General features: G+C 41.3%; 1 protein-coding gene across 15 annotated transcripts in view; it reads right to left on the bottom strand.

Moving 5' to 3' along the window:
- Positions 1-693: 693 nt before the first annotated feature.
- LOC109423129 (PDZ and LIM domain protein Zasp) overlaps positions 694-27,903 on the bottom strand; it is a 283,958-nt gene continuing 256,748 nt past the window's right edge. For 8 of the 15 annotated variants that reach the window (XM_062853043.1, XM_062853044.1, XM_062853040.1 and 5 more), the window contains 5 exons: positions 17,883-18,153; positions 13,700-17,252; positions 2,541-2,724; positions 2,240-2,479; positions 694-2,172 (listed from right to left, as the gene is read on the bottom strand). In XM_062853043.1, the coding sequence (XP_062709027.1) occupies positions 2,095-2,172; positions 2,240-2,479; positions 2,541-2,724; positions 13,700-17,252; positions 17,883-18,153 (4,326 nt within the window). In that variant the 3' untranslated portion in view covers positions 694-2,094. The remainder of the gene's footprint in view (positions 2,173-2,239; positions 2,480-2,540; positions 2,725-13,699; positions 17,253-17,882; positions 18,154-27,903) is intronic. The other 7 variants (XM_062853041.1, XM_062853042.1, XM_062853048.1 and 4 more) reach the window with 7 other exon arrangements.

Below are 27,903 nucleotides of genomic sequence, written 5' to 3'. Positions count from 1 at the left end.
TTTTTGTTATTTTCTGAAAATTTCTAAAAAAAATCTGGAAGGAATTCTGAAAGAGTCCCAGGACAAATTTCTAAAAATCGCTGGTTAAATTTCTGTAATGTGTGGAAGAAATCCCACTCACAATGATTTTTTTTACCTTTGTGTCTTCGTGGCCGTGCGCTAGTGCGGCTAGTGCCATCAATCAGTAGCTCCCAAAACTTGGTAAGAATAGTTCACGATAGTGTTGGTTGTTTTCAGTACGCCATAACATAAATAGGATGACACTTAGATCAACTTCATGGTCGCAGTTGCAGTATATTTCCGATTCAGAAAAAAAGTTCGTGAAAGATAAGTAAGGCATAGGTTCCCAAACTGTTTTGGTTGGCGACCCCTCTAGCTACTGGGCTTACTTTTCGCGACCCACCAGGGAAAAATGTAAACTTAAATACTAAAAAGAAGTTGAACTTTCTCAAGAAACAAGAAATAAAGCTGCAATGTTATTATATCCTAACTATGTACTTTGGTGTTGATGTAACCATCATCAGCTAACAAATATCATGAAATAAAAATATAATTCATACTTAAACCAATATCAATAAAGTGAAACTGCCTCTGGCGACCCCCCTTCAGATGGCTGGTGACCCCCCTGGGGGGTCGTAACCCACAGTTTGGGAAACTATGAAGTAAGGTATTTCGGAAAAAATGACAAACACATTTCCTTACAACATAAGATACTTTTATCTTAATCATCTTCCTGCTTCTTCTCGTACGTTTATACAACATTTTTCTCCTTACTTGCTTTCAATTCTTCAGTAGTCGAAACTAGCGGTTCACTAATTTGATGTGCAAAAATAAAGCGTCATATTGTTTTTTCAGCATTGCCAGCGTTGTTCGCTCTTCTATTTAAATAATTGCTCTGCTTGCTAACAGCTTATCTGTCTTGCTTTGTAACCATGCATTTAACTACAACTTTTGATTCAACAGCGAATTTTTCAACTTAAATATGGATTAAATAAAAACATTTCTTCTTATAATTTATCACACACAAACAATTTTTGGACATTTTCCTTTTTTGATTTCTCTCTGCCTAGTGGTTTTACCAAGAATCTTTTTTGCGAGACTAATGTAGTTTTTTTCATGGTTGCTTTCTCTACGAACTATGATCTAATGTAAATAATTTCTTTCTCTTTTATCATTCTGTTTCATCAATTGTTTAAAGTAACAAACTTTCCGTGCTAAATAATGTCTCTATCTACACATTTCATGATCAGCGAAGCTTAATTAACAGAAAAATATAGCTTAATCTATTTGCTGTTGTCCGTCATACGCCTCCTCGAGAACACTCTCGCTTGCCTACAACTCGTTTCCCTCTAATGAACAAACTAAAGCAGATTTTCTCCACAAACTTGAAAGAAAAACTTATAGCTTGAAATGTTTCCTCTGTGACTGCTGAAGACTTGACGAAAGCATGCTTCACACACATCGATGAACGTGCGGGGCGAAAACGCGAAGCGAAATGGGAAAGATTTCTCTCACTCGCTGGTAAGCTCTCTGTCAACTGCTGGCAGCGCCTCGTAGCGTGAGCTTTTCCAAGCAGCTGGTCAAGATGCGTTTTATAGGAAATATGTATATGATAACGAGCTTTCGGCGACGATGTTCTCCTCTCTCTAACTCTCTGACTCTCTTGTACTCCCTCAATACATTCGCACACACCACACACTTGTTGCATCTCCGTCGTTAGTCAATCATGACGACATCCGAAAGCATGACTGTTAGTCGAGTTTGCAAACTGATGATTCGTTTTTTTTTTCAATCGAAAAACACTTTTCCAAATGATGAATGATAAACACTAAGGACTCTTGATTTGGAAACAGTTACCAATGCGTATAGTAGAGATATGGTCGTGTGGGATGATCGTTTCTGGATGTAAATATTTTTGGCTTCAAATTTGTTAATGATTAATTACAAACTGCTCGTAAAACTGCTGTCCTTCTCTGTCTATCGGGAGCGTTGTTTCAGTTAATGGTTTAAAGTAGTTATGTGCAACAGAAAAAGAAGCTTAATAAAAGTTGACCCTTTGTTTTACAATCCTAGCCCTGAACGGGGCGTGGCCTTTTAACGAGCATGGTTCTTGCAGAATGGTCGTCCGCCTTTCGCGAAGAAGCTCTGTCCCTCGAGGTTCTTCTTGCAGCTCTGGAAATATTGATGGACATTAGTTTCCTTGGAGGTTTGCGGATTGACCTCAAACCGAGATACTTACGGTGCAGTTGAAGCACTGACTGTGGTAGTTGTTGTTCAAGGCCTCCACCCACTTGTCGCCGGCTTCGACGGGGAATCCGCAGGCGAAGCACTTGGTCGTGAACAGTTCGTTCCAGTCGGCTTCGCAGTACGGGTCGCCTTCCTCCAGGAAGAACGGGCTGTTGCCGAACAGCTTGCCGCAGTAGGCACACTTGAAGCACTCCGGATGGAACTGCTTGCCGATGGCGTTCAGGCAGTCTCCCTGTGGAATACGTTCGTTGAAAAAATCGGTGTTCCTAGTAGTGGATTCGTTTCGAACTTACCTTAACTCTGGTGTTGCACTTGCTGCAGACGGGGGCCAAGAACTCCTCGAAGCAGTACTCGCAGTACAGGTCACCCTTCTCCTCCACGAATCCGATGTCGGCCAGCGGGCGTTTGCAGTTGCCGTTGTGGCAGATGAAGTGATCCGGGCACCAGATGCGACCGAGAGCGGTGATGAATGGACCTCTGCGATGAGGGGTGGTAGAATTTATGTTAAAGATTGAGACTTATTCACACAGTACTCAATGATGAGCGGTTAAAATTTATTCGAAAATAATGAAACAGATTAAACTAGCATAGGGTAAGTGTGCCCATCGTTGTGGTATTAAGGTAAATTCATTTTAAAAACAATGATCGTACCATCTAATGAAAGGTTGCAAAACGTTAGTTGGTAGTTTTCTATCCAAATTTGCTTGGAAAAATATAAAAACTATCGTTTCTCTCTGTTTTCGATCATAAATCGCTTACCACAACAATAGGCACACTGTTCCTATTATGGAGGTAAAATTTAATTTTGGTTCCTATTGTTGCGGTATCCCATTGAAATCATATGGAATACCGCAACATTAGGAACACAGCAGCAAAAAATTTAAGGAAAATATTTTTTTTAAATAGATTTTTGAGCAAATCTTAAGCACACAAATGGTGCAATCTCATAATTTAAGCATAATACATCTATTAAAAATGCCTTTTGGTAACATTTCAGTCGAAAAAGTTCTCAATTGTCACTACCGCAACATTGGGTACTACCACAACGAAGGGAACAATTACCCTACCATACATATAATTGAATTAAAATTTGATTACTCGCATTCAAGGCATACAGATAACCAGCATTTACACCGACAGTTCAATAGATGGCAATCGTAATCCTCAGATAAAGAACTGCGAAGAAAATTTAAATCTCGTGCATTGGTACTCGGTACATAGGATAGGGCTTTAAATGAACCCGTGTGCCCGCTCAGCATCTACGAGCCACCAGAGACGTGCTTCAGGAGCTTCGAGCAAGGCCACAAGTCATCGGAGTGTCTCTGAATAAAGTGAGAAAATAAAAATCACAACGCCAAGAAGTGCAATTGGGCACCAAACTTGCTTAATTAGCACAGGCAATAGGGGCCACGCGACGGCTGGACCAAAATGCTCAGGTAAACGTGGAAGACCCCACGGTCGACAATAGTACGGTTTACACAAGGACACCTTAATTACTATGAATCAAGTACAAATATCTCGTTGGCGCATCCGTACCGCTTTCCTACCGACATACACCGAGAATTAGGTGGTGGATAAGACTAAGCTAGCGGTGATCTGTGCAATCGGCCGGTTTCCAGTACAAGAGATGGTTGGCACGTCAAATGAGGGCTTAGTCACCGGGGCCCGTAGCGTAGTGGCTACACGTTCACTTCATAAGTGGATGGTCATGGGTTTGATCCCAGCCCCGGCACTTGCAATTTTTCGTCAGTTGCTTTTCCCCCCGAGAGCGGCTGACACCTGACCCTCTTCTGAGCCTATGCTCTAACGGACCCGGAAACTTGGATATCGGCTAACGGTAACTCATAATGGACCCCCAATCGGCCCCCAATCGGACTGGACAAGCAACAAGAGCCACACATCAACATCTTCGTGCTCATCATTCTACCATGGACAGGATAGAAAAATGACAGCAGTGAAAAGGCAACCAGTTTGATATAGTAGAATAAGAATAGATTACATTTAGGCGCTTTGGTGGTCGAAGAATAATTAAAAAAAAATGAAGGCTTTGTCATAGCGAAGATCATAGCGAAGAGGGCTTTGTCATAGCGATTTCGGGGTGTACTACTGCAGTTGCTATATTTGACCACATATGGCCTATAGACCAGTTCTTCTTCTTCTTCTTCTTGGCGTAACGTCCTCACTGGGACAAAGCCTGCTTCTCAGCTTAGTGTTCTATGAGCACTTCCACAGTTATTAACTGAGAGCTTCCTCTGCCAATGACCATTTTGCATTGTATATCGTGTGGCAGGCACGAAGATACTCTATGCCCAAGGAAGTCAAGGAAATTTCCTTTACGAAAAGATCCTGGACCGATCGGGAATCGAACCCGTCACCCTCAGCATGGTCATGCTGAATACCCGTGCGTTTACCGCCTCGGCTATATGGGCCCTCTTGTCCAAGCTATATTTGGTATTGTCCGTTCTAGTGGGATTGAGTCCCGTGGTCATCGGTGGAGACATCAATGCTGGGTGGTTTAATGGGCCAAACGCTTGACGAAATATGAGACTTGGCTCTGCTCGAATCACTGGATGTCACGAATGTAGATGGTTTTGGAGTCCGTATCTTAACCCTAACTCAGACTGGAGAGTTGACGATGGGTACACGCATCTGACGATTCGGTACATGTTTGAATATGGAGGAAGATGGCCATAGCTGAGGGCCATTAATAGGCATCGAAGAACGTGCTCCAACAAGCCTTAATTTATTAATTAAATCACCCTTATGGCGTCAGCAGCGGTACTATAATAGACCTAGGACCAAGAAGATTAAGGCATGTAAGCGGAAGTGCTCCGAAAATCTTTGCCAAACAGCCGACAGGAATCCTTAGGGTGTTGCCTACTAGGTAGTTATGGCCAAGACGGAAAGGTCGTCGGCACACCTGGAGCGCTACCCTGGGATACTGCAGAGGATCGTGGAATCGCTCCCACGCCATGAAACATGACCACAGGATTCCGTCGCCTATAGCCAAACTGACCAAAGCCAGGTTGTCTCGGTGACAAACGAGCAACTCATCATAATCGCGAAGTTGATCAAGGTGAACAAGGCACCGGCTCCAGATGGTATTCCGCGAACTATTTTGTCGAGACTGTTGACCTCTACGGAGAGGTCAGATGACTCAGTACCCTCGGATAACCAGTTTGGCTTCAAGAAAGGATAATCTACGATAGACGCTATCAGGTCAACAACCAAATTTCCGATAAAGCGCTCCAAAAGAAGCGAAGGCATGATAAGTTTTTATGAATACCCTTTCTAAATTATTTGCAATAATTTCGTCAGGAATTACGACGAGCGAGGTTTTTTGATGGCCTTGTACTTTTTACGCGCGTCTTTGTGTCTTTGTGTCAATTAGCTAGCTCTGATATTGATTCTAGACATTCTTCCACATTGCTAAGGTGATTATTGTGAAAAATCGCCAGGACTGCCTTCTGTTATTTTATTCGGAATTTTCTACGCTATTATGTTTGGAATGCCTTGGGTAGTTTCTTTGGAAACTCATTCGGAAATTTCTTTGAAAACTGTTTCGGTATTTCATTTAGAAATTTCTTCGGTAATACTCGTGAAAACCTATTAGGTTTCACGAAGTAAAGAAAACCTATTAGGTAATTTATTTGAAAATCCTTTAAAAATTGCTTTGGGAAATTCGTATCGACGACGAATTACCCAAAGCAATTTTTAAAGGAATTTTCAAATAAATTACCTAATAGGTTTTCACGAGTATTACCGAAGAAATTTCTAAATGAAATACCGAAACAGTTTTCAACTGGTTTGGAACTGCTTCGGTAATTCGTTTGAAAACGGAAAATTTCTTAAGCAAATTCTTGAGGATTTTTTTCTGATAATTCTTTTGTATATTGCTAATTTGTTTAATTTTTTTTTATATAGGAATTCCTTTGCAAACTTTTCTAGGTATTTCTTTGGAAATTCATAAAGAAACTTCCTTAGAACATCTTTTGGGAAATTTTCAAGCAATTTATTTTCTGATTGCTTTGGCAATGGGGAAATTTTGTTCGAATTTTATGTTAAATCCACATGTAGAATTCCTTAAGAAATTATTGGCAAAATTGATTCCGACATATTTTAAGTATTGTTTTCAGAAATTTTTGTCAAGTATTTCTTCGGAAATTATTTTTTTGAATTTTTCGTGAACTCTTCTGGATTTTTATGAGATAATTTCTTCAAGAATTTCTTTGAAAATTCTTTCGGCTAATAGATTTAAAGTATTTTTTTATGCTTTTAAGGATTACGTTTGCTGACACATTGGAAAGTTCGATTGGATATACCTTTGTTATTTCTTTGTCGTTTTGTAAATTCCTTTGGAGTTTATTCCGAAGTTCCATTGATAATTGGTTTGGCTATTATTTTAATAATTTCTTCGGCAATTCCATTCGTTGGAAAATCATACTGGAATTTCTTAGAGATTTTTTTGCAGCAAGTAGTTAATTTGACATTATGTTCAACTTCAGGCAACTCGTTTGAAAACAACTATGGCAACTTCTTTGAGAATTCTTCATGTGGTAATTTCTTAAACAATTCCTTTGTGAGTTTTTAGACAATTCCTTCAGGAATTTGTCAGGCTCCACATGTCCTTTGGCAATCAATTTGAATGTTTCTTGGGAATCTTAATTGAACTTCTTCGACAATTTGGAAGAATTAAAATCAAATTGATCATATCTTTGGAAATGCCTTCGAATTTTTTTGTGAATTCTTTGGAAATTTGTTTGAAATTTGATTCGACAATTTAAGTTGAGTTCTTCGGCAATTATTTCAAACATTCATTTGGCGTTTTTGAATAGTGCAACCGGCTTAGTAATATATTTTTTGCAATTTCTCATCGTAATAGGCTGTTTTACCTCACGCAAATCTGACAGGAAAAGGCCTTTTTTCCCACACCAAACTAACAGTGCTGTAATGGTTCATTACAGCACTGATTTGCGTTGCGTAATGAACCATTACAGCACTGTTTTCAGTTTTGATCAACTTCTTGATGATTTCTGGACGCAGTTTTGAAAAATTGTGACAACTACACAGTATAACCTGCTATGACCAGATTTTCTTAAACATAACTATGATCATGCAGTTGCAGTTTGATGCAAAAGTTTTGTTATAGTAGTTTACGTAACAAGGTGCAGAATGAAGGTTTTTACAGCACGAGTCGTACATTTATCCAACGAGGCTTGCCGAGTTGGATAACTACGACGAGTGCTGTAAAAATCGAGTTCTGCACCGAGTTGCGTACAACGTTTTTTGCAGCTTCATAAATTACCACTTGAGGATAGTTTTTAACAAAACTGTTTCATCAGACTGCACACTGATATTCATAGCCATGATTAAGGAAATCTGATCATAGCAGGTTAAACAGTACAGTTGTCACAATTTTTCAAACCTGCGTCCAGAAAGCATCAATAAGTTGATCAAAACTGAAAACAGTGCTGTAATGGTTCATTACGCAACGCAAATAATTTGGTGTGGGAAAGTAGGTCTTTTCCTGGCAGATTTGCGTGAGGTAAAATGGCCTATTACGATGAGAAGTTGCAAAAAAAACTATCCCCAAACGGTAATTTATGAATTTGCAAAAAACGTTGTACGCAACTCGGTGCAGAACTCGATTTTTACAGCACTCGTCGATATTATCCAACTCGGCAAGCCTCGTTGGATAAATGTACGACTCGTGCTGTAAAAATCGTCATTCTGTACCTTGTTGCGTAAACTACTATAAACATTTCTTTGGAGTTTTTTCGGCAATTCCATTGGGAATACATTCGATAAGGCGCCGCCGTACAATTTTGTTTTTATTAGTTTGGCAGTTTTCCAACCATTTATTTGGAAACTTATTCAGCATTTCGTTTGGAAACTTCCCTGGAAATTTATTAACTCATGCTTTACCAATACGTTCAAGATATTCTTAGGTCATTGAGAATTTCATCGCCAATTATTTTTGGAAGTCTCTTGGGATTTTTTTTTGAAAACTCCTTAGACAACTCATTGGAAAACTACATCGAAAGTTTCTATGGAAACTTTATAAATACATTTATTCGCCAATTTCTGTAAAAAACCGTTTTGAAGATTTTCTTGACAAATTTCTAGGTATTTCTGGGAAAAAAAATGGAAGAATTACTTGATAAATTCCTAAAGGAATTCTTGCCTGAATTTCTTAAATGAGTTCCATAAAAAATCATCCAGAAGAATCTTCGGGTATTCTTTTAGGATTCTATGAAATCCAGGAGAATATACGGGAATTCTTCGAAAGATTTTATGAAATGCTCCCAAATTCCAACACCTGCTTCTGGAATTCCTTCAAGAGTTTTATCCGAAATTTCATCAGCAGTTTCTTTAAAAGAAACTCCAGGTGAATCCTCGGGACTTCCTTCGGCAATTTTTCTAACACTCCCTCCGGAGATTCTCCCAGCAGAAGTTTTTGTAGAATTCTTCTAGGAGTTCCATTGAAAACTTTTTTATGGAGCACTATTCTCACTACCTCCTGGGGTTTCACAGGGAACTCCTCCAGAGTTTTCCACAAATACTACCAGGTATTTCTTGAACTTTTATTATTTTATTTTGAAATTGCGAAAGGGTTTTTTTTAAGATAACCTCTTGAAGTTTCTTTCGTGAATTCTGCATGGATTTTCAAATCAACTCCGAGGTTCCGAGGTAATCACTGTGGTAGTTCCTCGTCACCCTCCTTCGGGATTTTTTACTGTCGAAATTTTTACAGAAATTTCATCAAGAATTTTTCACGGGATTTCCCAGGAATTATTCAAATAATTCCTCAGTAATTATTTGAGGAATTTTTCGAGGAGTTTATTAGGGAAATTCTTCAAAAATATCACTGAGGAATTTTACAGGAATCCAGGGACTAGTCTACATGGATGTAGCATCTTAATTTGAACCACCACTTATTAATCACTGTGTTAATCATACGAGTAGTTTATAAACTGTGATCAATTTTGGGATCACTGTTTTTTTAGACTTCTGTCAGGAGGTCCTTTTATGTATATCCGAGTACCGTGATTTCGGGTGAAATTGATCAGTGGGGTGAAATTGATCGACGAGAGGTCCATTTTTATTTATTAAAAATAACGCTTTAAACTTAAAACAATTTGTAAAAAATGTTCATCATCTGGCTCAAGAGTTATTGAATGATGAGTTTACAAGTTTTACAGCCAATTAGTCACATATTTCTGTATAAAATTCAATATTTTCCAAAACTGCCTCACAGGCGAACTTCAAAGACACTTTCAAACTTTTGTTACCGTAGCTGTATCGCTAATGTAATGAATATTCGAATGAATGTTTCTAGCTGCCAGGTATTCGCTAAACCCGATTTCGTCATCAAAAGTTCTATAAATATTGAACTTAATGCATAAAATCGTACTTTTCCGGAAATTATAAAATATTTAGTATGAAAATTGCATACTTTCAGGCGTTTTCTTAAGATTTATTAAACTTAAAACTTAAATATTTAAAAATTTAGTGAACTTGTAATAATTTTGCATAGCTTTTCGCATTCCGGGGTGGTTAATTCAGGAGGAAAAAATATGTTTGGCTCTTACAAAAATATTTCACTGACTGATCAATTTCACCCCGAAATTAAAATTTTTGATTTTTTATTGCAAATGATATTTTTTGCAATAAAATGATTTGCAGTAGAATTTTTAACCTCGTTGACTGATGAAAACCATGGTCGTACTTGTTTTAATGCATTTAATTTAACTATATTGATAAGTATTCAAAAAATATTCGCCAAAATCTATGAAAAGTGATCAATTTCACCCGAAATCACGGTACGGCTTTAATTTTTTTTTTCAGGCAATCTTCCAGGAGTTTTTCAAAGATAATTCTTTGTTAATTACTCGATGGAACTCCTGGATAAATTGTTTAAGGAACTCCTAAAAAAAAGTTCCCGTAGGGACTACTAAAAAGAACTCCTGGTGGATTTGCTGAGTAAGATCTTATAAAAGAAAACTCCGAATGAACTCTGTGGGATGAATTCCCAAAATAAATAGAAATGATCTTTTGAAAATTAAAAAAAAAGCTCGAAGGACCTTTTTTCCCGGGGAAAAATTCTCGAAGGAACTTCTGGGGAAATCCTCAGTTCAACTCATGGAGGAACTCCTGAAGAAAATCCTGGGTGATTACCGATTGAACTCCTGGAGAAATTACTAAAAAATGTGTTGGAGGAATTTCCGAAGTAAGTCCTGGGTGAATTCCTGAAACACATGTTTGGTTTTCTCGAATGATCATTTGGAGGAATTGTTGAACCAGCTCTAGGGTAAATTCCCGAAGATATTGCTAAAGAAAACTTGTGGGAACTTCTAAACAAACTCTTAAAGGAAAAAAAAGAGATAACTAAAAAAAACTCAAAATCGGGAAATTCTCGCAAAAAGTGTTAAATAAATTCTCCAAGAAAGTCATGAAAAAATGTCTGAAGCTACTTCCAGAAGTACTCCTCCTGGAGAAATTGTATGTTTTACTCCTGGAGTAAATTTTTTTAGTGAAATCGAGAAATTGTTTAAGCAACTCCTGAAGAAAATCCCCATAGGAAATTCTGAACAAATTGCTGGCATAATTGCTGGAAAAAAAAATTCTTGAGAAAACTTCTTGAACGAAACCCCGAAAGAACTCTTGGAGTAATGGAAAAACTTCCGAAGAAAGTCTTGAAGGAATTTCCGAAGATGAACCTGAAGGATTTCTAGAAGGAACTCCCGGAGAAGTTGTTGAAGGGACTCATAAAGAAATTTTTGAAAGAACAAGAAATCATTTGAAAAAAAACCTTAGAAAATGGGCACTTTCCATTCTCTAAGAAAGTCATGAAAGAATTTTCGAAGATACTCCAGAAAAAAAACGCTAGGAAAAGGTGTTGAACGAACTCCAATAAATTTTGGAGAAATTCTCTAAAAAATTGCTGGAGAAGTTTCTTAAGGAACTTTTGAGGTAATACTTGATCAAAATCTATGAAAAATTATTTTTAATTTTTTTGGAGGAACTCTCTATTGAACCGATGGAGTAATTCCTGAAAAGTCCTGAGGGAAGGATTGCTGATTGGATTCCTGCGGGAACCTTAGAAGAAACCTCTGGGGGAATTTCCGATGGAACTCCTGGAGGAATAAGCTCCTGTATAAACTCCCGTAGGAACGTCTGAAAAATATCCTCGACGAGCTGCAGGAGAGACGCTTAAGAGAACTCCTTCAAAAATCTGATAGACCTTTTCGGGAAATTTCAGAAGGATTTTCTGAGAAAACTCTCTATCAAACTCCTGAAAGATCTCCCAAATCAACTTCTGCAGGAATTCCCGAACGAACTCCTGAAATTATTGCCGAAGAAAATCCTGGAGGGATTCCTGAAAGAGTTTATGGAAAATAAAAATTGAAAGAAACTCCTAGGAAAATTCCAAATGATTTTCCAAGGATTTTCCGAGGAATTCCTGTAGAAATTCCTGAAAATACTGATAGAGGAATTTCCGAAGAAAGTCCTAGACGACAACCCTAAGGCGCTGTCCATAAACTACGTAGACTCATTTTTGGTCATCTCAGATCCCTCATAGACTTTTGTCCATACAAAATTTAGAAAATTTGTATGGACCATAGATTTTGATCAGACCCCCCCCCCCCACATCTCTTCGAGTCCACGTAGGCCCTGAAGATTTTCTTTTGAAAAAAAAAGAAGTTACTCCAGGAGTTCTAAAATGAAACCCTGGAGGACTTCAAAAGAAACTCTTGGAGGAATTCCTTAAAGACCTCCTGGAAAATTTCTGAAGAGAATTTCGAATAAATTCCAATTATTTGTATTTCTGGGAATAATCCCAATAGAATTCTTGCTAGAAGTATCACATAAGGAATGCCCGCTAGAGACATCCTTGTAGAAATTCCTTTTGCCTGAATTCCTGAACTAGGGGAAAATGTGTATTTTCGGAAGTTTTGTTCTCTTCGTCATGGGGGGTTTTTCAATAGCAGTTGAACACAAAATTGGCTTCAGATCCATCCCAACCAAGCTGAATTATATGACCAAGTTTCAGGACATTTGGCCGGCAAAAACCTCAAAAAAAGGTAAAAAAGGAATCTCATAAGAAATATATTTTAGTACTAGAAGAACCCCAAACGGCCACTACTAGCTTTTAGTTCTGGTGCCCACAATATTCTAAAATATGCCCGATGCCTTTGAAACGTCACAGCGTTTTTCTACTTTTTTCAGTATACGCTTGTGGTTGACGCAACGCATACGCATCATTGAGTGTTACTGCACTGAACGCCATAAAGTTGAAGTCGAACTCGAAGTCAACGCAGCATTGTTGCTCCCGTGTGAGGCAGTTTACGAGCTTAGGCGAACTTATGGCGCTGTAATCCTTCCTCATATAACTTTTCTTCGCGACTAGACTAGACTAGAACTTGACTAGACTAGACTAGAACTTGACTAGAACCGCGCAATAAAACTAGTTCCATCTGTTTCATCATCATTATATAACCATTCCCATCTAACAAATCTTAATTACAAACAACAATCAGAAATCGTATCCATCGAACAACCAAACCGCAAACAAATACTTACGTCACTATCTTGTGGTTGCACTTGTTGCAAACCGGCACCTTGTCTACCAGGGACGATAGCAGCCCTGTGCTGTCGCTGGTAGCCGCGGTGGCGTCCTGCTTTGCGCTCGGCACTCCATTCTGGCTGCTTTCGCTGGCGTTTCCCTTGCCGTTGTTGTTGTTGTTGCTGCAGTTGTTATTTTTCTCCACATAGGAACGTCTATCACGCGCATGCGAGGTTAGTTCAGAACTTACTTTCCGTCGGTTGATCTGCGATCCTAGGGAATCTTCCGCGAGGCCACCGGTGATGCTGTTGGCTTGGTTGTTGTTCTTCGGCCGCAGAACGACGCTGTTCACGGTTAGGTTTGTCGGAGCGGGTTGGATGTCTTTTTGTTCTTGGGGCATCATGAAGGGGATTTGGGATTTCGGGAGAGGTGGAGGAGTGGGGGCGGACGAGTCACACATATCGATGATACGGGACATGGGATGTGAAGGGTTGAGGGTACGTTTCGGGAGGGTATCTCCGCCGTTGAGGAGATTTTCTTTGTTTTTTGATCGCACATCGAGGGTGGAAGGCTCATGCTTTTTCAGTCTTGCTTCAAGCATTTCTTTCAGGACAGTGGATGCTTGCTTGCGGTAGTCACTGTTGCTATTGATGGACGCTAGCTTGCTTACCGAATTATCCAAAAGGGTGGTCGCCAGCCCTGGTTCGAATTTGGATGATTTATGTGGCGACTTCTTCTGAGGCTGATGATGGAAGACATCTGTGAAGGACAAACGTTAGTTTCAACACAAACACTGCAGCAGTTAGGAGTAAAGCGTCAAACCATGCAACAAGACAACACTCAAAAAAACTGAATAAGAACTCTTTTCTGATAACGGTGTCACACCTGATTTGTTGACTGCAGCAGCCACACAATGGAATACGGCCTCCGGGAGCGACTGCCTGGTTCATAATACCACGACCACGAGTTGGGGCGGTGGTCGAACAGGCTGCACGTCCCCTGTTGAATGCGGTGGAACCTGCACTAGCACCAGATCGATCAGTATTATTGTTTTGGCTACTCATAAGGTTGCTGTTACTGCTGTTATTACTGAAGCCTGTGATGCTGTTATTGGAAGGTCTGCGTCCATTGATGGCAGCCGATGGCGCCGCTGGTGCCGGAGGAGCTGCAGGTTGCGAAATTCTCCTTTCAGCGATAGGGTTAGTGTTAGGAGTGAAGGATGGTAGCTGCGGAGGCCACGATTGTACTAGTTCTGACTCGGGCTCCTCACGCTGCGGTGCCAGTGGAGGCTGTGCTCCAGACCCTTGCATGAACTCATTGAATTGAGCTTTGAAACCAGAGGTCGGTGTTGGCGAACGTGCTTGAGTGCTAGGAAGGAGAACACTATGCTTGCGTGAACTCTTGGTAGGGAACCGATCAACGATCGGTTCTGGGAAAGTAGTTGTTGACGGGAAGGAAGTGGGATTTGGCTGGGACATCTGTGGGGGGAACGATTGCATAACCTGTGGTTCAGGTTCTGGCTGATGAGGTGCTTGTTGTTCTAGTTGCTGTGGCTGCTGCTGAAACTGCGATGGGATGTTTAACGCCTCGTCCTGTCCGGAGAATCGTCTGGTCTGCTGAGCGACGTATCCTTTCTGGGGAGCTTCATCTTCCTTAATTTTGGAAGAAAACTTTGAAATGTCTACTGCTTTGGCCGATTGCGAATGTTCGTGCTCTTCCACGATTCTAGTACGCTTCTGAATCAAAGCATTTCCTACCTGACTTGCACTGTTAATTGTTCTTTCGGATGATGCCTGCTCTCTCAAAGAGCTCTCCTGCGAACGCGTCTGAACGGTCATGTCACCATGGTGCTGAGTTTGAATGGTCACTGGAGTCTCTCGATACGTAACGGTCTTTTGCTGCTTCGAAACGCCATATCCTCCGCCCATGCCGTGCTGCTGTTGGATCATCTTCTCCTGGATATCTGCAGGAACATGGTCTTTATGTGCGTACCAAGGAACACCTGTTAGCTTACCCATCGAAAGATAGAGACCCGACTCGTTCGGGATGTCATCACGTGGCGGCGGAGCGAAGCCCTTCAGTGGGTTCGGTGGTGGCCCAAAAGCTGGCGACTTTCTAGCCGGCTTGATGGGCGTATGGCGACCATCAAACGACTTTGTCTCGGCGAAATATTCCTCAAAACCTAGCTGATGCTGGTAGTACGGAATAGTCGTCGGGTGTTTAGTTAAGATCATCGACGGAGTGAACGACTGACCGCGATCAATGACGCCCTTCGCTTGGAGACGGACATGGGCATTGTTATACTGTGCCAACTCGGCATCATCCTCCAGGGTCGTCTGTATGACTGGGATGGTACGATTTTGAATGGTAGTGAACGGTTGTGACTTTTTCAGCGTAACTTGATCTCTAATATTTACAGTGTTTACAGTTTGCGCGATAGGCTTTGCGAGATGAGATTTTGAATGAGTATCTACAAATGCCAACGGGACGTTTTGACGAAGTTCTTGCGGTTCCGGTGTTTGCGGAGGGTTCTGCGTTGGTAGGTTATACCATTTCCGTTGGTAGTTAGGTATTTCGGCTGGTTGATGCAATGGAGATTTGGTCTCTCTTCTCGGTGCTAGAGAATAGTGATCAGATCCAGCATCCTTCCTTGGGTAAGGAGGAAGCTTCTTCTTCGGTTTCTCTGGTTCTGGCTTTTTCTCTTCTACAACTGGTTCCGGTTCTGGTTCAGGCTCTGGTTGTGGGGCTGGTTGTTCTACTGGTTCGCGTATTTCTGGTATGATTGGTCTGAACGGTACCGGAGTACGATTTCCACCGACGCAGGCAAACGCCGAATAGTTCTTTTCGGGATCGACTTGGATCGAGGGTTGCTCCTTGAGCATCTTCTCGTACATCTCTGATCTCTCGAACTGAACTTCGGTGAACGGTGTATAGGGCCGTTCTGGTGCGGTTGCCAGCGCCTCAGACATCGTCAATCGGTCGATAGGCACTGGCATGTTTTCCATCTGAGACGGTATTTCTGTGCCAAATTTCTGAAACGGAGTATAAGGAGCTGTAGTTAACGCTTCCAAGAATGGTGATGCACGAAAGGATGAAATTTTCTCACTGCGAATTGGTTCCATCGAGTGAGGAGGTGGGAAATACGGTGCGGAATCCTCAGGAAGAGGTATAACCGGAGCTGGGAGATATTTGGGGAATCGTTCGGATTTGGTCGTGGATGAGGCAAGTATTCTAGCCATCACGGAACCTTTGCGAGGAATGTCGAGAGGAGGGAACGGCTGAGGCTCAGGTTCTGGTTCAGGCTTCTTCTTGTCCAATCGGCGTTCCAGGGCATCGACTTGTCGTTTCAGGGCCTCCAATTGCCTCATTTTGTTTTCGTGTTGCTCACGAACGAACGCTTCGTTGCGAGACTTCATGAAGTTCGCTTCCTCGATCTGCTCTGCGGTGAGGCGAATGGGGTGCTTCGGTGCAGTACACAAGGCCTGAACCAGTTTACTCTGCCACTGCTTGGGTACGGGATTGGGAACGATCGGTTTGGGGAGATTGGGTAGCGGATTTGGTGATTTGATAACGGGTAACTCATAGTGTGGTATCGTGAACTCTTCGGTTACTTCCTCAATCTCCACTTGATTTTGTTTTTCAGCCGCTTCTCTAGCTGCCCGCTCTGCTCTCAGATAGCGCTCCAGCTCTTGACTGTAGTCAACAAATTCCACCCGCTTCTGCGGTTTGACCACTTCGGGGGATTTCGCCCGTTCCGGCTCTGGTTCGATGGAAGGTTCAACCGAGGGTTCAACCGACGTCACCTCCATGGGAGGATCACGAAATACGAAATGAGTGTACGAAGCGTCTGACATGGCACCGGTACTTGCCTGGGCACTACGTTGACCGGACGAGAATGGGTAATCCATCTCCATAACCGGTGTCTCGTAGAGCGTAACTATGGGTTGGGATGTTTGAGTCGAATACATCTGATACTCTTCGGATGAAGCCGAAGTCGAAGTGGTCGTCGTCGTATAAGTCTCGTAACTCTCATCCTCCTGGCATTGCTGCTGCTGGAGCTGCTGCTGGGCATCACTTCGCCTTCTGCTCAGCTCTGGTGCAGACTTGCTCTGTACACTCTTGACAAATTGTTTTTCTTCTTCTTGTGACGGTTGTTGCTGTTGTTGTTGTTGTTGTTGTTGTTGTTCTTGTTGTTGCTTCTGCGCTTCCGGTGGAGATTTGCTTTTGCTTTTCTCCCTAGGCCTTTCCGGAGGCGGGGCAACCGGCTTCACGACCACTTTCTGCGTTTCCGGAACCGGGATATAGATAGGGGTAGCGAGAGGAATAATTTCGTCGTCGAGGCGCTTGGGAGGCCAGGTAAATAAGGGAGCAGGAGATTCAGCTGGTCTTTGTACCTGTTCTTCTTCTTCCTCCTCTTCCTCGTAGTCTGATGCATCTCCTTCGGATTCGTTCGGTGACACAGGTTCGGGGGGTTTTCGTTTTCAATTGGGACACGAGAGCCACGCGATGAGGTTAGTAAGCGTAGCGGATTAGAATAGAAAGCCGTGAATGGTAGAAGATAGAGAAAGAAAGAATAAGAAGCGTTAAAAGCGGTGATTCGAAGCATTATTCTTGTGGGCGGTGCAATGAGATTAGCGCTGCATTTAGTGGGGAGCGAGGCACAGCTGACGGATTCGTGACATTTAGCTGACTCTTTCTCTCTACCGACTAAATATCGTACCTCTAAAATTAAACTTGGGTGGATTGACTGGCTTTTTATTGTAAAAGTAGCCTTTTCCTGTGAATTGTTGTTGTTCGTTTTTATGGTATTCACATGGTTGCAGTATTGTGATGAGGAGGCGATTTTTCAATGTCGGTTGGTTGGTTGGTTGGACAGAGTGTTGATGGGGATATTTATAAAACCATTTGAAGATAAATGAAATCAAAATGTCATTCAGAAAATGAAATATGAAAAAAATAACTACAAAACGGAACGAAAATATTTTTGAGTGTTGCTGTTGGTTCAAGTGAGTTTCGGAAAACCTGGGTTTCTGACTTTAGAATGAGTTGATCGCAAATGAGTAACAACCTTGTTGAGTTGGCACAGCTGCTGGGGCGGCGGCTACAGGGGCCGGAGCGGGGGCAACAACCGGCGGATAGACAGCTGGCTGTGGTGCCGGAGCGGCAGCCATTGGAGCTGGAGCTGGAGCCGGTGCGGGGGCCTGGCTGGTGATGGCAGCGGCGAACGGAGTTGGAACACTACCGGCTACCGGTGGGAACGACGATGGTGGCTGCACCTGAGACAGGTTGCTCATTGGCAGCGGTCCACCGAATGGTTTCGGAGTAATGTTGCTCTGGTTCTGGTGATAAGAAAAAATAAAACAGAAAACGGAACAATCAGAGTGGTTGGACTTGGACGAATGGCAAGGTCATGTGTCACAGTATGTTGATTTGCTCGTAGGCGCTTCAGGTTGGCGTCATCTGTCTTCGCTTTTTGTGTTACGTTTTGGTTTTAGCGTTTCAAAGATAAAAATAGTGCGTTGCCGTAAATTCTACGGTCGGTCATTTTTTCGCAGTGACGTGGAGCATTCAGCAAGCAATTAGTATTTTTAAAGCAGAATGGTCAAAGTTGAACATCCATTCATCACACAACAGTACTTACGTGTAACCAATGATGCAGAGACGGTACATGAAATCATTCATGTAAGAATTTGTAACGTGTATGGTTCGCTGATTGCTGGAGATGCCCAAAGGTTAATTGGTGTTGTGCTTTTAAAACATGACAATGTCCAGAAACGTTCTCCGTCATTATCATCTTGTTCAAGACAAAGCATTCAATCATTTGATCCCCTATAAATGATCTCTTCCGAGAGATCTTCGTACCTTTTTGGACCATTTGCCTTCATAATTCAGCAAGGAGTACGTAGACGTGATGACCGAAGAACAAAAGGGTGTTGAAAAAACACCCAAGGCTTCAAAGATCAGCCCTGTGGGTCAAGCCATCGATAAGCAGAGGAAACACCAACTACAAGAAGTCGAACGACTGTAGTACCACCCTCGTACCTGTTTAAGGTACTGCAACCACAAGTTGTCACAACAATCTTGTCCAGATGATGTGTAAGGATGAGTTTGGTTAAATGCCGTTGCAACGGCTATTATCCACATCTTCTTGGAACTACAGAGGAGATGGCTTGTACTGATGCTATAGGTACGAGAGGTGGACCAAGGGATCGAAGTCGGCTTCGTAGGTCATTGCCTGTTGAATCCTTGCAGCGCTTAAGTGGCCGCGGAAGTTGGATCCGAGCCCGCGGTTGAAAAGGGGTCCCGGAAAGGTCGAGGCAGGTGGAGGCCCCATGTCGAAACGTCCTGAACGCTGGCTGATAGCGCAAATCGCTGTGTAGGTACGAGGTGTCAGTTCTTGATCCGGGCTGTGCAGTTGGAAGCAGGCGTGGTGTCAACCCTGCCTGCCTTCCGAGGGCAAAGGGAGTGGTAAAAACCACTCAGGAAACTGGCTAAGCGCCTGTGACCAATTAGTCTTGTAAATGCTTTGAGAACCTTTAATTTTGGTTTTATGATGCTTTTTGAAACCTATTATAGTCTATTTAACTAAAACATGTTAATTGGGCTGAAACTGTTTGCAAAATCAGTACAGTCAGTGCAGTGACTGTATCAACTGTTGCAACTTGTAGCAGAATTGATAAATGTCGGTCAATTCATCTTCGCCGGGGTCATGTACTGGATACCAACTGTTTCCATGTCAACGAGCAGGAGGAGATTCTGAATATGATTTAAAGCGAAGCATACAAATACCGCGGCATTCTCCCACTTAGATGTATTCGCCATAATACGATCATGACGGAGCTGCAGGACAAGTTCTTGTGTCATCTGATCTGTAGTTTAAGGAGCTTTTAGTCAGCCGTCAACAAGGTGAAGGCATTCAACACTTTTGCTTGTCTCTGTTGACCTACAGGTTAAGAGCGAAAAGGTGAATCAAGACTATAACTTCAAGGTGCTAGAAAGAGTAGTACGAGTGGCTTTCACTAAGCTCCGAATGTGCCACCCAAAGTCGTCTATTGAGAAAGTCACGTGCAGTAGGAAGAAGAGGCGTCACCGATATACAGGCACTATGTGTCTCTCAGATCTAGCTGCTGTGGGCAGCCACGGGATCATTCACTTGCAGAGTTACATTCAGTAGCTACTGTCTCAGGGCAGAATCAGAAATCAGAGTATGGAGGACTAATTCCCTGTTGTTTGAAAATTTGCTAAATAACAAAAGGGTCTCGTACACGCATATCAAAGCCGCGAGTGAGTTATGAAAGCAACTCTTCACGCGGAGAATGTAAATGACATTCACACCGTGGAGATTTGTTGTTGTTTCCTACTGCTGCTTTAACTATCAAAGCTACACTAGAACATCCTTCGATATCGTTTCATGTATAACCAATATGAAAATGTCTACCATATATTGTATTGATGTTCCTGAAGCGAGCTAACAGTATGTGAACAGATTGGTGACTTTTCCGGCCCGTGTGAAGTTAATCATCGTTTTTAACTTCTTTTAAGTCTCTTAAGCTGGCTATGAATAGCACTACGGACCGCCTGTTCCAGTATTAGGAGTAGACCTGTGCGCCGACTTTATTTTGCTCGGCGGCGGCGTGAGGGCCATTTTTCGCCGGCGGCGGCGGCGTCATCGGCGTCACGCCGGTGGAAACTTTCTGCGGCGGCGGCGGCGGCGTGAATCGGCGTGACCAAAATTTGACCGTAATGTCAATATTGGCGAAAGAAGAAGTTGTCTTTACGCTGTAGAATTTGTAGTCCAGTCTTTGCCTTTTCATAACCATTGATGATATGAATTATTTTTATACTAGTACACAGGATGAAGAATTTGACCAAAAAGAAACCAATGCTCAAGCATCTTGTTTGACTCGATCTTATTTTCATTAGTGTTAAACAGATGTTTTTTTCTTGAGTTCATTTGTCAAATATTTGACCCTGTGTACTTATAACCTTACGTTTGAATAAACACCTTTTTTATTCCTGTTCGGGTCCGTCACTGTGGCTAGTAATTAGACCTATTGTGACATTACCCGTATCCGTATTAGTACATGTTGCATTACTCCATTGCAAATTAAGGGCAAAAATATAGATCTTGCTACAGTTTTCATTTTGCTTTCTTAGAACCTTCAGAAGCTATCACATTTACAGGGAATCCTCGAATGATTTCCAGGAATAATCTCCGAAAGAATTCCAGGAGAAGCCATAAAGAATCTCCTGGAAGAATCCATGAAGAAACTTCTGGAATAATTCCTGTAAGAACTGCTGTATGAATCCTTTAACGAACTTTCGCTGGAATCACTGACATGTAGTTCAAGAATCTTTCTTAGAGAGAACTCTGGAAAAACTTATGAAGAATTTCCGAAGGAATTCCTAGAGAATTCCCCAAAAGAATTCCAGCAGGAATCCGCGGAGGAATTTAAAAAGGAATCCTCAATGAAATTTAGGAGTAATCCGGAAGAAATTCCAGGTGGAATGCTCTTAAAATGTCCACGAGGGATCCTTGAAAGAATTCTAAAAGAAATTCCCGCAGAATTTGCACAATGAAATCCCAAAACAATTCAAGCATGAGTTCCAAGCATATTCCAGCAATAATCCCCAAAGAAATCTTAACATGAATTCCAGAAAGCATCCTCGAAAGTACAGTCAGGTTTTTTTTTACGCGGGGGATACGTACCGCGTAAAAAAAAAACTCAGTTCAAAATTCGATAAACCGCGTAAAAAAAGTCTCACCATTTCTCGACGATTCATGCAAAAATAAGACGATGAATTTTTTTTTATATGGAGTTTTCATTTACGCGGCCGCGTAAATGAAAACCGCGTAAAAAAAGACCTGACTGTATTCCAGTGGGAATTCCAAAGTTAATTCGAGAAAGAAGCCCCTAAGGATTTCAATTAGGAATCAACGAAATATATCCAAAAGGAATCTCTGAAGCAATTCCAGGGGACATCCCTGAGGGATTTCTAGGAGGAATTGCCGAACGAATTTCAAGAGGAATCCTCGTAGGAGTTTCAAAAGGAAACCCCGAAAGAAGTGCAGGTTGAATCGCTGAAAAAATCCCCGAAAGAACTCTGTGTGGAATTTCCGCAAGAATTCCAAGAGAAAATCCCGAAAGAATACCAGCGCGTATCTCAAAGGAATTCAAGCAGTACACCAAATTAATTCCAGCAAAAATTCTTAAAATGATTTCAGTGTTAATTCAAGGAGGATTCAAGAAATAATCCCAAAGAATTTTGAGGACGAACCAACGAAATATATCCAGAAGGAATTCATGAATAAATTCCGGGAGAAATTCCTAAGGAAAATCTAAGAGGACCGAAGGAATTCCAAGAGGAAACTCCGCAGAAATTACAGGAGGAATCCCAGAAGCAACTCTAGGAGGAATCTCTGAAGGAATTCTAGGAGGAATATCCGAAGGAATTCTAGAAGGAATCTCAGAAGGAACACCAGGAGAAATCTCCGGAGGAATTCAAGGAGGAATCCTTGAAAGAAATCCAGGAGGAATTTCCGAAGGAACTTTAGGAGGAATCTCTGGAGGAATTCTATGAGGAATCCCCGAAGAACTCCAGAAGGAATCTCCGAAGGATTTCAAACCGAAATCCTCGATGTTATACTAAGGTATACTAAGAGGAATCCCCATAGAAAATCCAGCAGTAATTGCGGAAGGAATCCCGAAGGAAATTTAGGACGAATCTTCAAATTAATTCCAGGAGGAATCCCGAATGAATTTTAAGAGAAATTATTGAAGGAATTCCAGGAGGACTGCTGGAGGAATTCCGTGAAGAAATCCAGGAGGAATCTCCAAAGAAGTTCTAAGAGGAACCATCAAAGAAATTCCAGAAGGAAACCTTGAAGAAATTCCAGGAGAAATCCACGATGGAGTATCAAATAAAATTTCTGGAAAAAAATCTGATGGAGTCCATGAAGTAAGTCTAGGACGAATCCTCGAAGGAATTCCAGAAGAAATCTCCAAAGGAATTTCAGGAAGATTTCCTGAAGGAACTCTAGGAGAGACCTCCGAAGAAATTGTACGAGGAATCCCCGGAAAAATTCCAAGAAGGAAGTTCAAGTTGTATCTTCGAAGGAATTCTAGAAGGAATCCCGAAGGAATTCCAGGAGGATTCCCCAAAAGGAAATCCAGGAGGAATCCACGACGGAATATCAGGAGGAATCCTTGGAAGAATTTCCGAACGATTTCTTTGAAGAATTTCTAAATAAATTCCAGGAGGAATTCCCGTAGGAATTTCAGGAGGAATGCTCGAAGGAAGTCCATTAGGAAGTCCAAGAGAAATCCCCAAAGAAATAACAGGAGAAATTGCTGCAGGAATGCCAGGGGGAATCCCCGAAAGAATTCCGCTAGCAATCTCCGAAGGATTTCTAGGTGGAATTCTTGAAGGATTTTCAGCGGAATCTCCCGAGGGAATCTTTCTGGGTAGAGGGATCCCTGCAGGATTTCCAGGAGAAATCCCCGAAAGATTGTCAGGAGGAGTCCCCAAAAGAATTCCTGGAGAAATTCCAGAAGGAAATGCTTGAGCCTTAGAAACTCCATGAGAGATTCCACAATAATATCCTAGAGATATGCCTGATTATATTCCTAAGGAAATTCTCGAAAGAACTCTAACAAGATTCCCTGAAAGAATTCCTGTAGGAAATCTCTGATGTTACTCCTGGAGCATCCGTGAGTCCTCCTGGAAAAATCTCAGAAAGAACCCCAAGAGCGATCCTTTTAAGAACTCATGGATGAATTCCTAAATGAACTACTCGAGGAATCCCTTATGGGTATCCTGATGGATTCTTAAAAGGAACTCTTATACTAATTTTTGAATGGATTTCTGTAGGAATCCCTGAATAAACTTCTGGGGAATCCTTGGATTCTCTTGGAGGTATCCTTGTAAAGGGTGATACGGTCAAAATTTGGTCACACAATTTGTTACATAACTTGAGACTGCGTACACCAAAACATCTGATTTTTGGACCAGTATTGGTACATTATATGTAGCTTATACCATAAAATTTTCATCAAAATCGGTTTAGTATTTGCAGAGATATTGTGAATCCTGAAAACTGCAATTTTAAAATTTTGTACAAAGTGGATAAAAAAATAAGAACACATTTTTACTCTTTTTTTTATAGAGCCAGAAATACTGAACCAATTTCAATGAAAATTTTTCTGTGTGTAAAGTATACATATCAAAATGTTATGTAAAAATTTCATTCAATTTGATTCAGCCGTTACAAAATTATATTTGTTTAGGTGGTCAAATTTTGTCAAATTTTGTCGAGTCAAGTCAAATTTTGGTCACACAATTTTTTTCATAACTTTAGATTGCGTACACCAAAACAGCTGATTTTTGGATCAGTAATGGTACATTATATGTAGCTTGTACCATAAAATTTTCATCAAAATCGGTCTAGTATTTGCGGAGATATTGTTGAACCCTGAGATCCGCAATTTTAAAATTTTGCGCAAAGAGGATTCATACATTTTCACTGTTTTATTTATAGAGCCAGAGATACTTAACCGATTTCAATGAAAATTTTTCTTTATGTGTAGTATGCATATCAAAATGTTGTGTAAAAATTTCATTCAATTTGATCCGGCCGTTACAAAGTTATATTTGCTTAAGTGGCACCCGGTCTGTTTTTTTCATATTCAAACTGCTACAACTTTGAAAGTATTCATACAAAATGGCTCAAAATTTTACTAAGAACGTATTTTCATAATAGTACTATACTGTAAAATTTTGATAAAAATCGGAGCAATATTGGTAGTTCTATAATCAAAATTGTGCTTTATTGACCTTAAATTTCCGAAAATTTACTATGGAGCGCCTTTGTACAAAATTTTAAAAAGGTAGGTCGATGGTTTTGTCTATATATCAACCAATACTCAATCGATTTTGATGAAAATTTTATGGTATAAGCTACATATAATGTAGCATTACTGGTCCAAAATTCAGCTGTTTTGGTGTACGCAGTCTAAAGTTATGAAAAAAATTGTGTGACCAAATTTTGACCGTATCACCCTTTATCCTCCAGTAAGATTCTCGGAAGGAACTCCTAGTGATATTTCTGAATGAACTTCTGAAGAAGTCCCTCAAGAAATTCAAGTCGAACCTCTGAAGAAACATCTGCATGAATCCCGGAAATTTTATCGCAGTCGAATCCAAAAATCGTTAACTGCTGTGAGAGAAAACTCATTCCGTTGGACAACCATTTTTCGACCGAACACAACTGGACGAAAAATCGGCAATAATTGAGTCCCTGAGGAAGGTACCAAATGTAACCGAAACGTCGGACAAGATTAAATAGCTGTATTTGTCAATACTGGGAAAGCCATTACAAAGAATAAATCCCTGCAGGAACTCCTATACTATTTCTAGGACCGTTTGTTAGAATTCCTGAAAGAACTTCTAACGGAACATCTATGAATCCTCCTGAACGAATCTCTGAAAGGACTTCTGAAAGAATACCCGAACGAACTCCTGTGAAAATAGCTTAGAGTACCTCTGAAGGAATACCTAATGAACACCTGGAGGCATCCCTGAATCCTTCTGGAGCATTCCTTGAAAGAACTACTGTACTGCATGAATCCTCGAAAATTGCTCATGATTTAATCAATGGAGGAACTTCTGTAGGAATATCTGAAGGAACTCTTAGATAAATCCCTAAAGAACTCCTGAAAGAATTTCTGAAAGAATTCCATGAGGCATACCGAGAGGAATCTCTGAAAGAATTCCAGGAGGGATTGTTGAAATAATTCTAGGAGGTATTTCCTGATGAAACCCTTGATGGAACTCCTGCAGTGATTTCTGAAGAACACAGAACGCCAGGAGAAACCCGTTGCTGGAATTCTAGAGGAATTCTTGAGAGATCTTCTAGAGGAATGTCTGAAGAAACTCCTGGAATGATTCCTGAAGAAACTCCTGTATGAATTCCTGAAGGAATTTCAGAAGAAATCCCTGGAGAAACTCTCTGACTAATCTCTGAAGGACCTCCTATGGGAATCCCTGACGAATCTTCTGGAGATCTTCCTGAGAGATCTTCTGAAAAAAATGCATATTGAAACTCCTAGAGGCATCCCTGAATATCTGAAGGAACTACTGGAGACATCTTTGAAGAAACTCCTGAAGAGATCTCTGAAGGAATTTCTGAAGAATTCTTTGATTGGAGTTTTGGAGGAATCTTCGAAAGAATTTTAGTATTTTATCTCACCTTAATGTAAACAAAATTTTGTTCGTGCCCTGATTATCGGCGTGAAAAATGAAAATCGGCGGCGTGACAAACATCGGCGTATGGCGCGCCGCCGGTATCACGGTCGGCGTCGGCGTGGGGCAAAAAGTGTCGGCGGCGGCGGCGTGGCGCGGCGGCGCACAGGTCTAATTAGGAGTCCACTAGTCAGGTTACCCCTAGTTCATGATGTTATGCGGCTTTATGCTTACCATGCCTAATCACAAACGGAGCCTGTGGAGTGCCAGGGTACCCTCCACAGTATGTTGCCCTTACTGCGCTAACCGGAGCAATAGCGCAGTGGACCTTGTGTTTCTCCGAGACAATCAGCTTTAATCTCTAGCTGTAGGTTGAATAAGGGCGAAATTACGAAAATGACATTGATGCTTAAATTGAAACCAATATTGTTTCGCATTATGCGATTAACACAATGTATTCTGTGTATACTTGCATTTGGAGTTTTTCAATCGATACCGATGTGCTGTTACTTTGTAATGTTAAAGAGTCTGATCTTGCCTAATTTGGTAGAGGCTGCGGTTAACCTTCACATAACCGACCCCCGACAACTCATTTTGATAATGCTGGCATTTCGTCAATTTTCATCCGACTTTTTTGAAGTCGCCCTTAATTGATCATAAATTGGTGCTAGTTTATTACACTCAAGTGGTCATGTAACATCCGGAACCATTCCGGAGATATTCCGGATTGTACTGGGGTCAGGGGGTGGGGGAGGTGTCTGTTTTGCCAAATGACTTAAAGTGGTTATTTCGTATGTTATTGTGTTCGAGAGGCCCCGGGGAACCTGTTTCAGGTGTTCTGGAGCGGCCATATCAGTTGCTTCATACTTCAGTCATTTTTTCTGCCTCGTTCTCTTGAAATCATGAAGTTTGATACGTCGCACGGCATGTTTTGTTTGCAAACCAGAAATGTCCCCGATGTCAACCCCGTGGAACCTATGCTAGATGCTCCGGGGTGGTCATATTAGTTGATACAGACTTCAGGGTATCATTTCTGACTCAGTTATTCGAAATCATGAAGTTTGATATGTCGCACGACATGTTTTGGATGAAAACCAGAAGTGTCCCCAATGAGGCCCTCGCGGGACCTGTCACGGTGATCCGGATGGGTCAACTTATTCAAATCTGATTATCGAAGGTGTGTTTTATTGTTCGCAATGAAAATTCCGCTGAAAATCGATGGTTCAAACACAATAACACACGAAATAATCATTTTTTTGCCATTTCGGCACCCTCCCTGACCCCAATACAATCCGGAATATCTCCGGAATGGTTCCGGATATGGCATGGTCACTTGAGTGTAATAAACTTGCACCAATTTATGATCGATTGAGGGCGACTTCAAAAAAGTTGGATAAGAATTAACGAAATGCCAGCAATTTGAAAATTAGATGTTGGGGGTCGGGTACGTGAAGGTTAAAATAGCTCAGATCAATCTTCAGCATAAAAGAACAGCAACGATCAATAATTACCGACTTATGCAAAGTGGTACAGTTCAAGTGATCTTAGTCCAAGAACATCACTTCAAAAGGCCTTCCGCTAATTGTTAGCAGGGATGCTAACGCTCACCATATCATCGGGAGCAGCTCAGACATTAATTCGAGAGGCTCCAAATTGATGGAATACTCAACTACACTCTTAGAAATTCTGAAATTTCCACGAAACGGAATCACCAAAAAAGTAAACGTTTGCAAGACTGAATCACAAATTGGACTCAATTTTACGCGCATCATGTATGTGCTGGTTGGTTGCGTTAGATGTCAACAAATCCGTTTCACCAGAAACGTAGAACAGAATCACTTTCATCA

Source organism: Aedes albopictus, chromosome 2 (assembly GCF_035046485.1).
Source record: "Aedes albopictus strain Foshan chromosome 2, AalbF5, whole genome shotgun sequence".
Taxonomy (NCBI): Eukaryota; Metazoa; Arthropoda; class Insecta; order Diptera; family Culicidae; genus Aedes; species Aedes albopictus.
The sequence above is the reverse complement of the archived record's forward strand: the minus strand, read 5'-3'. Positions and strand labels throughout refer to the sequence as shown.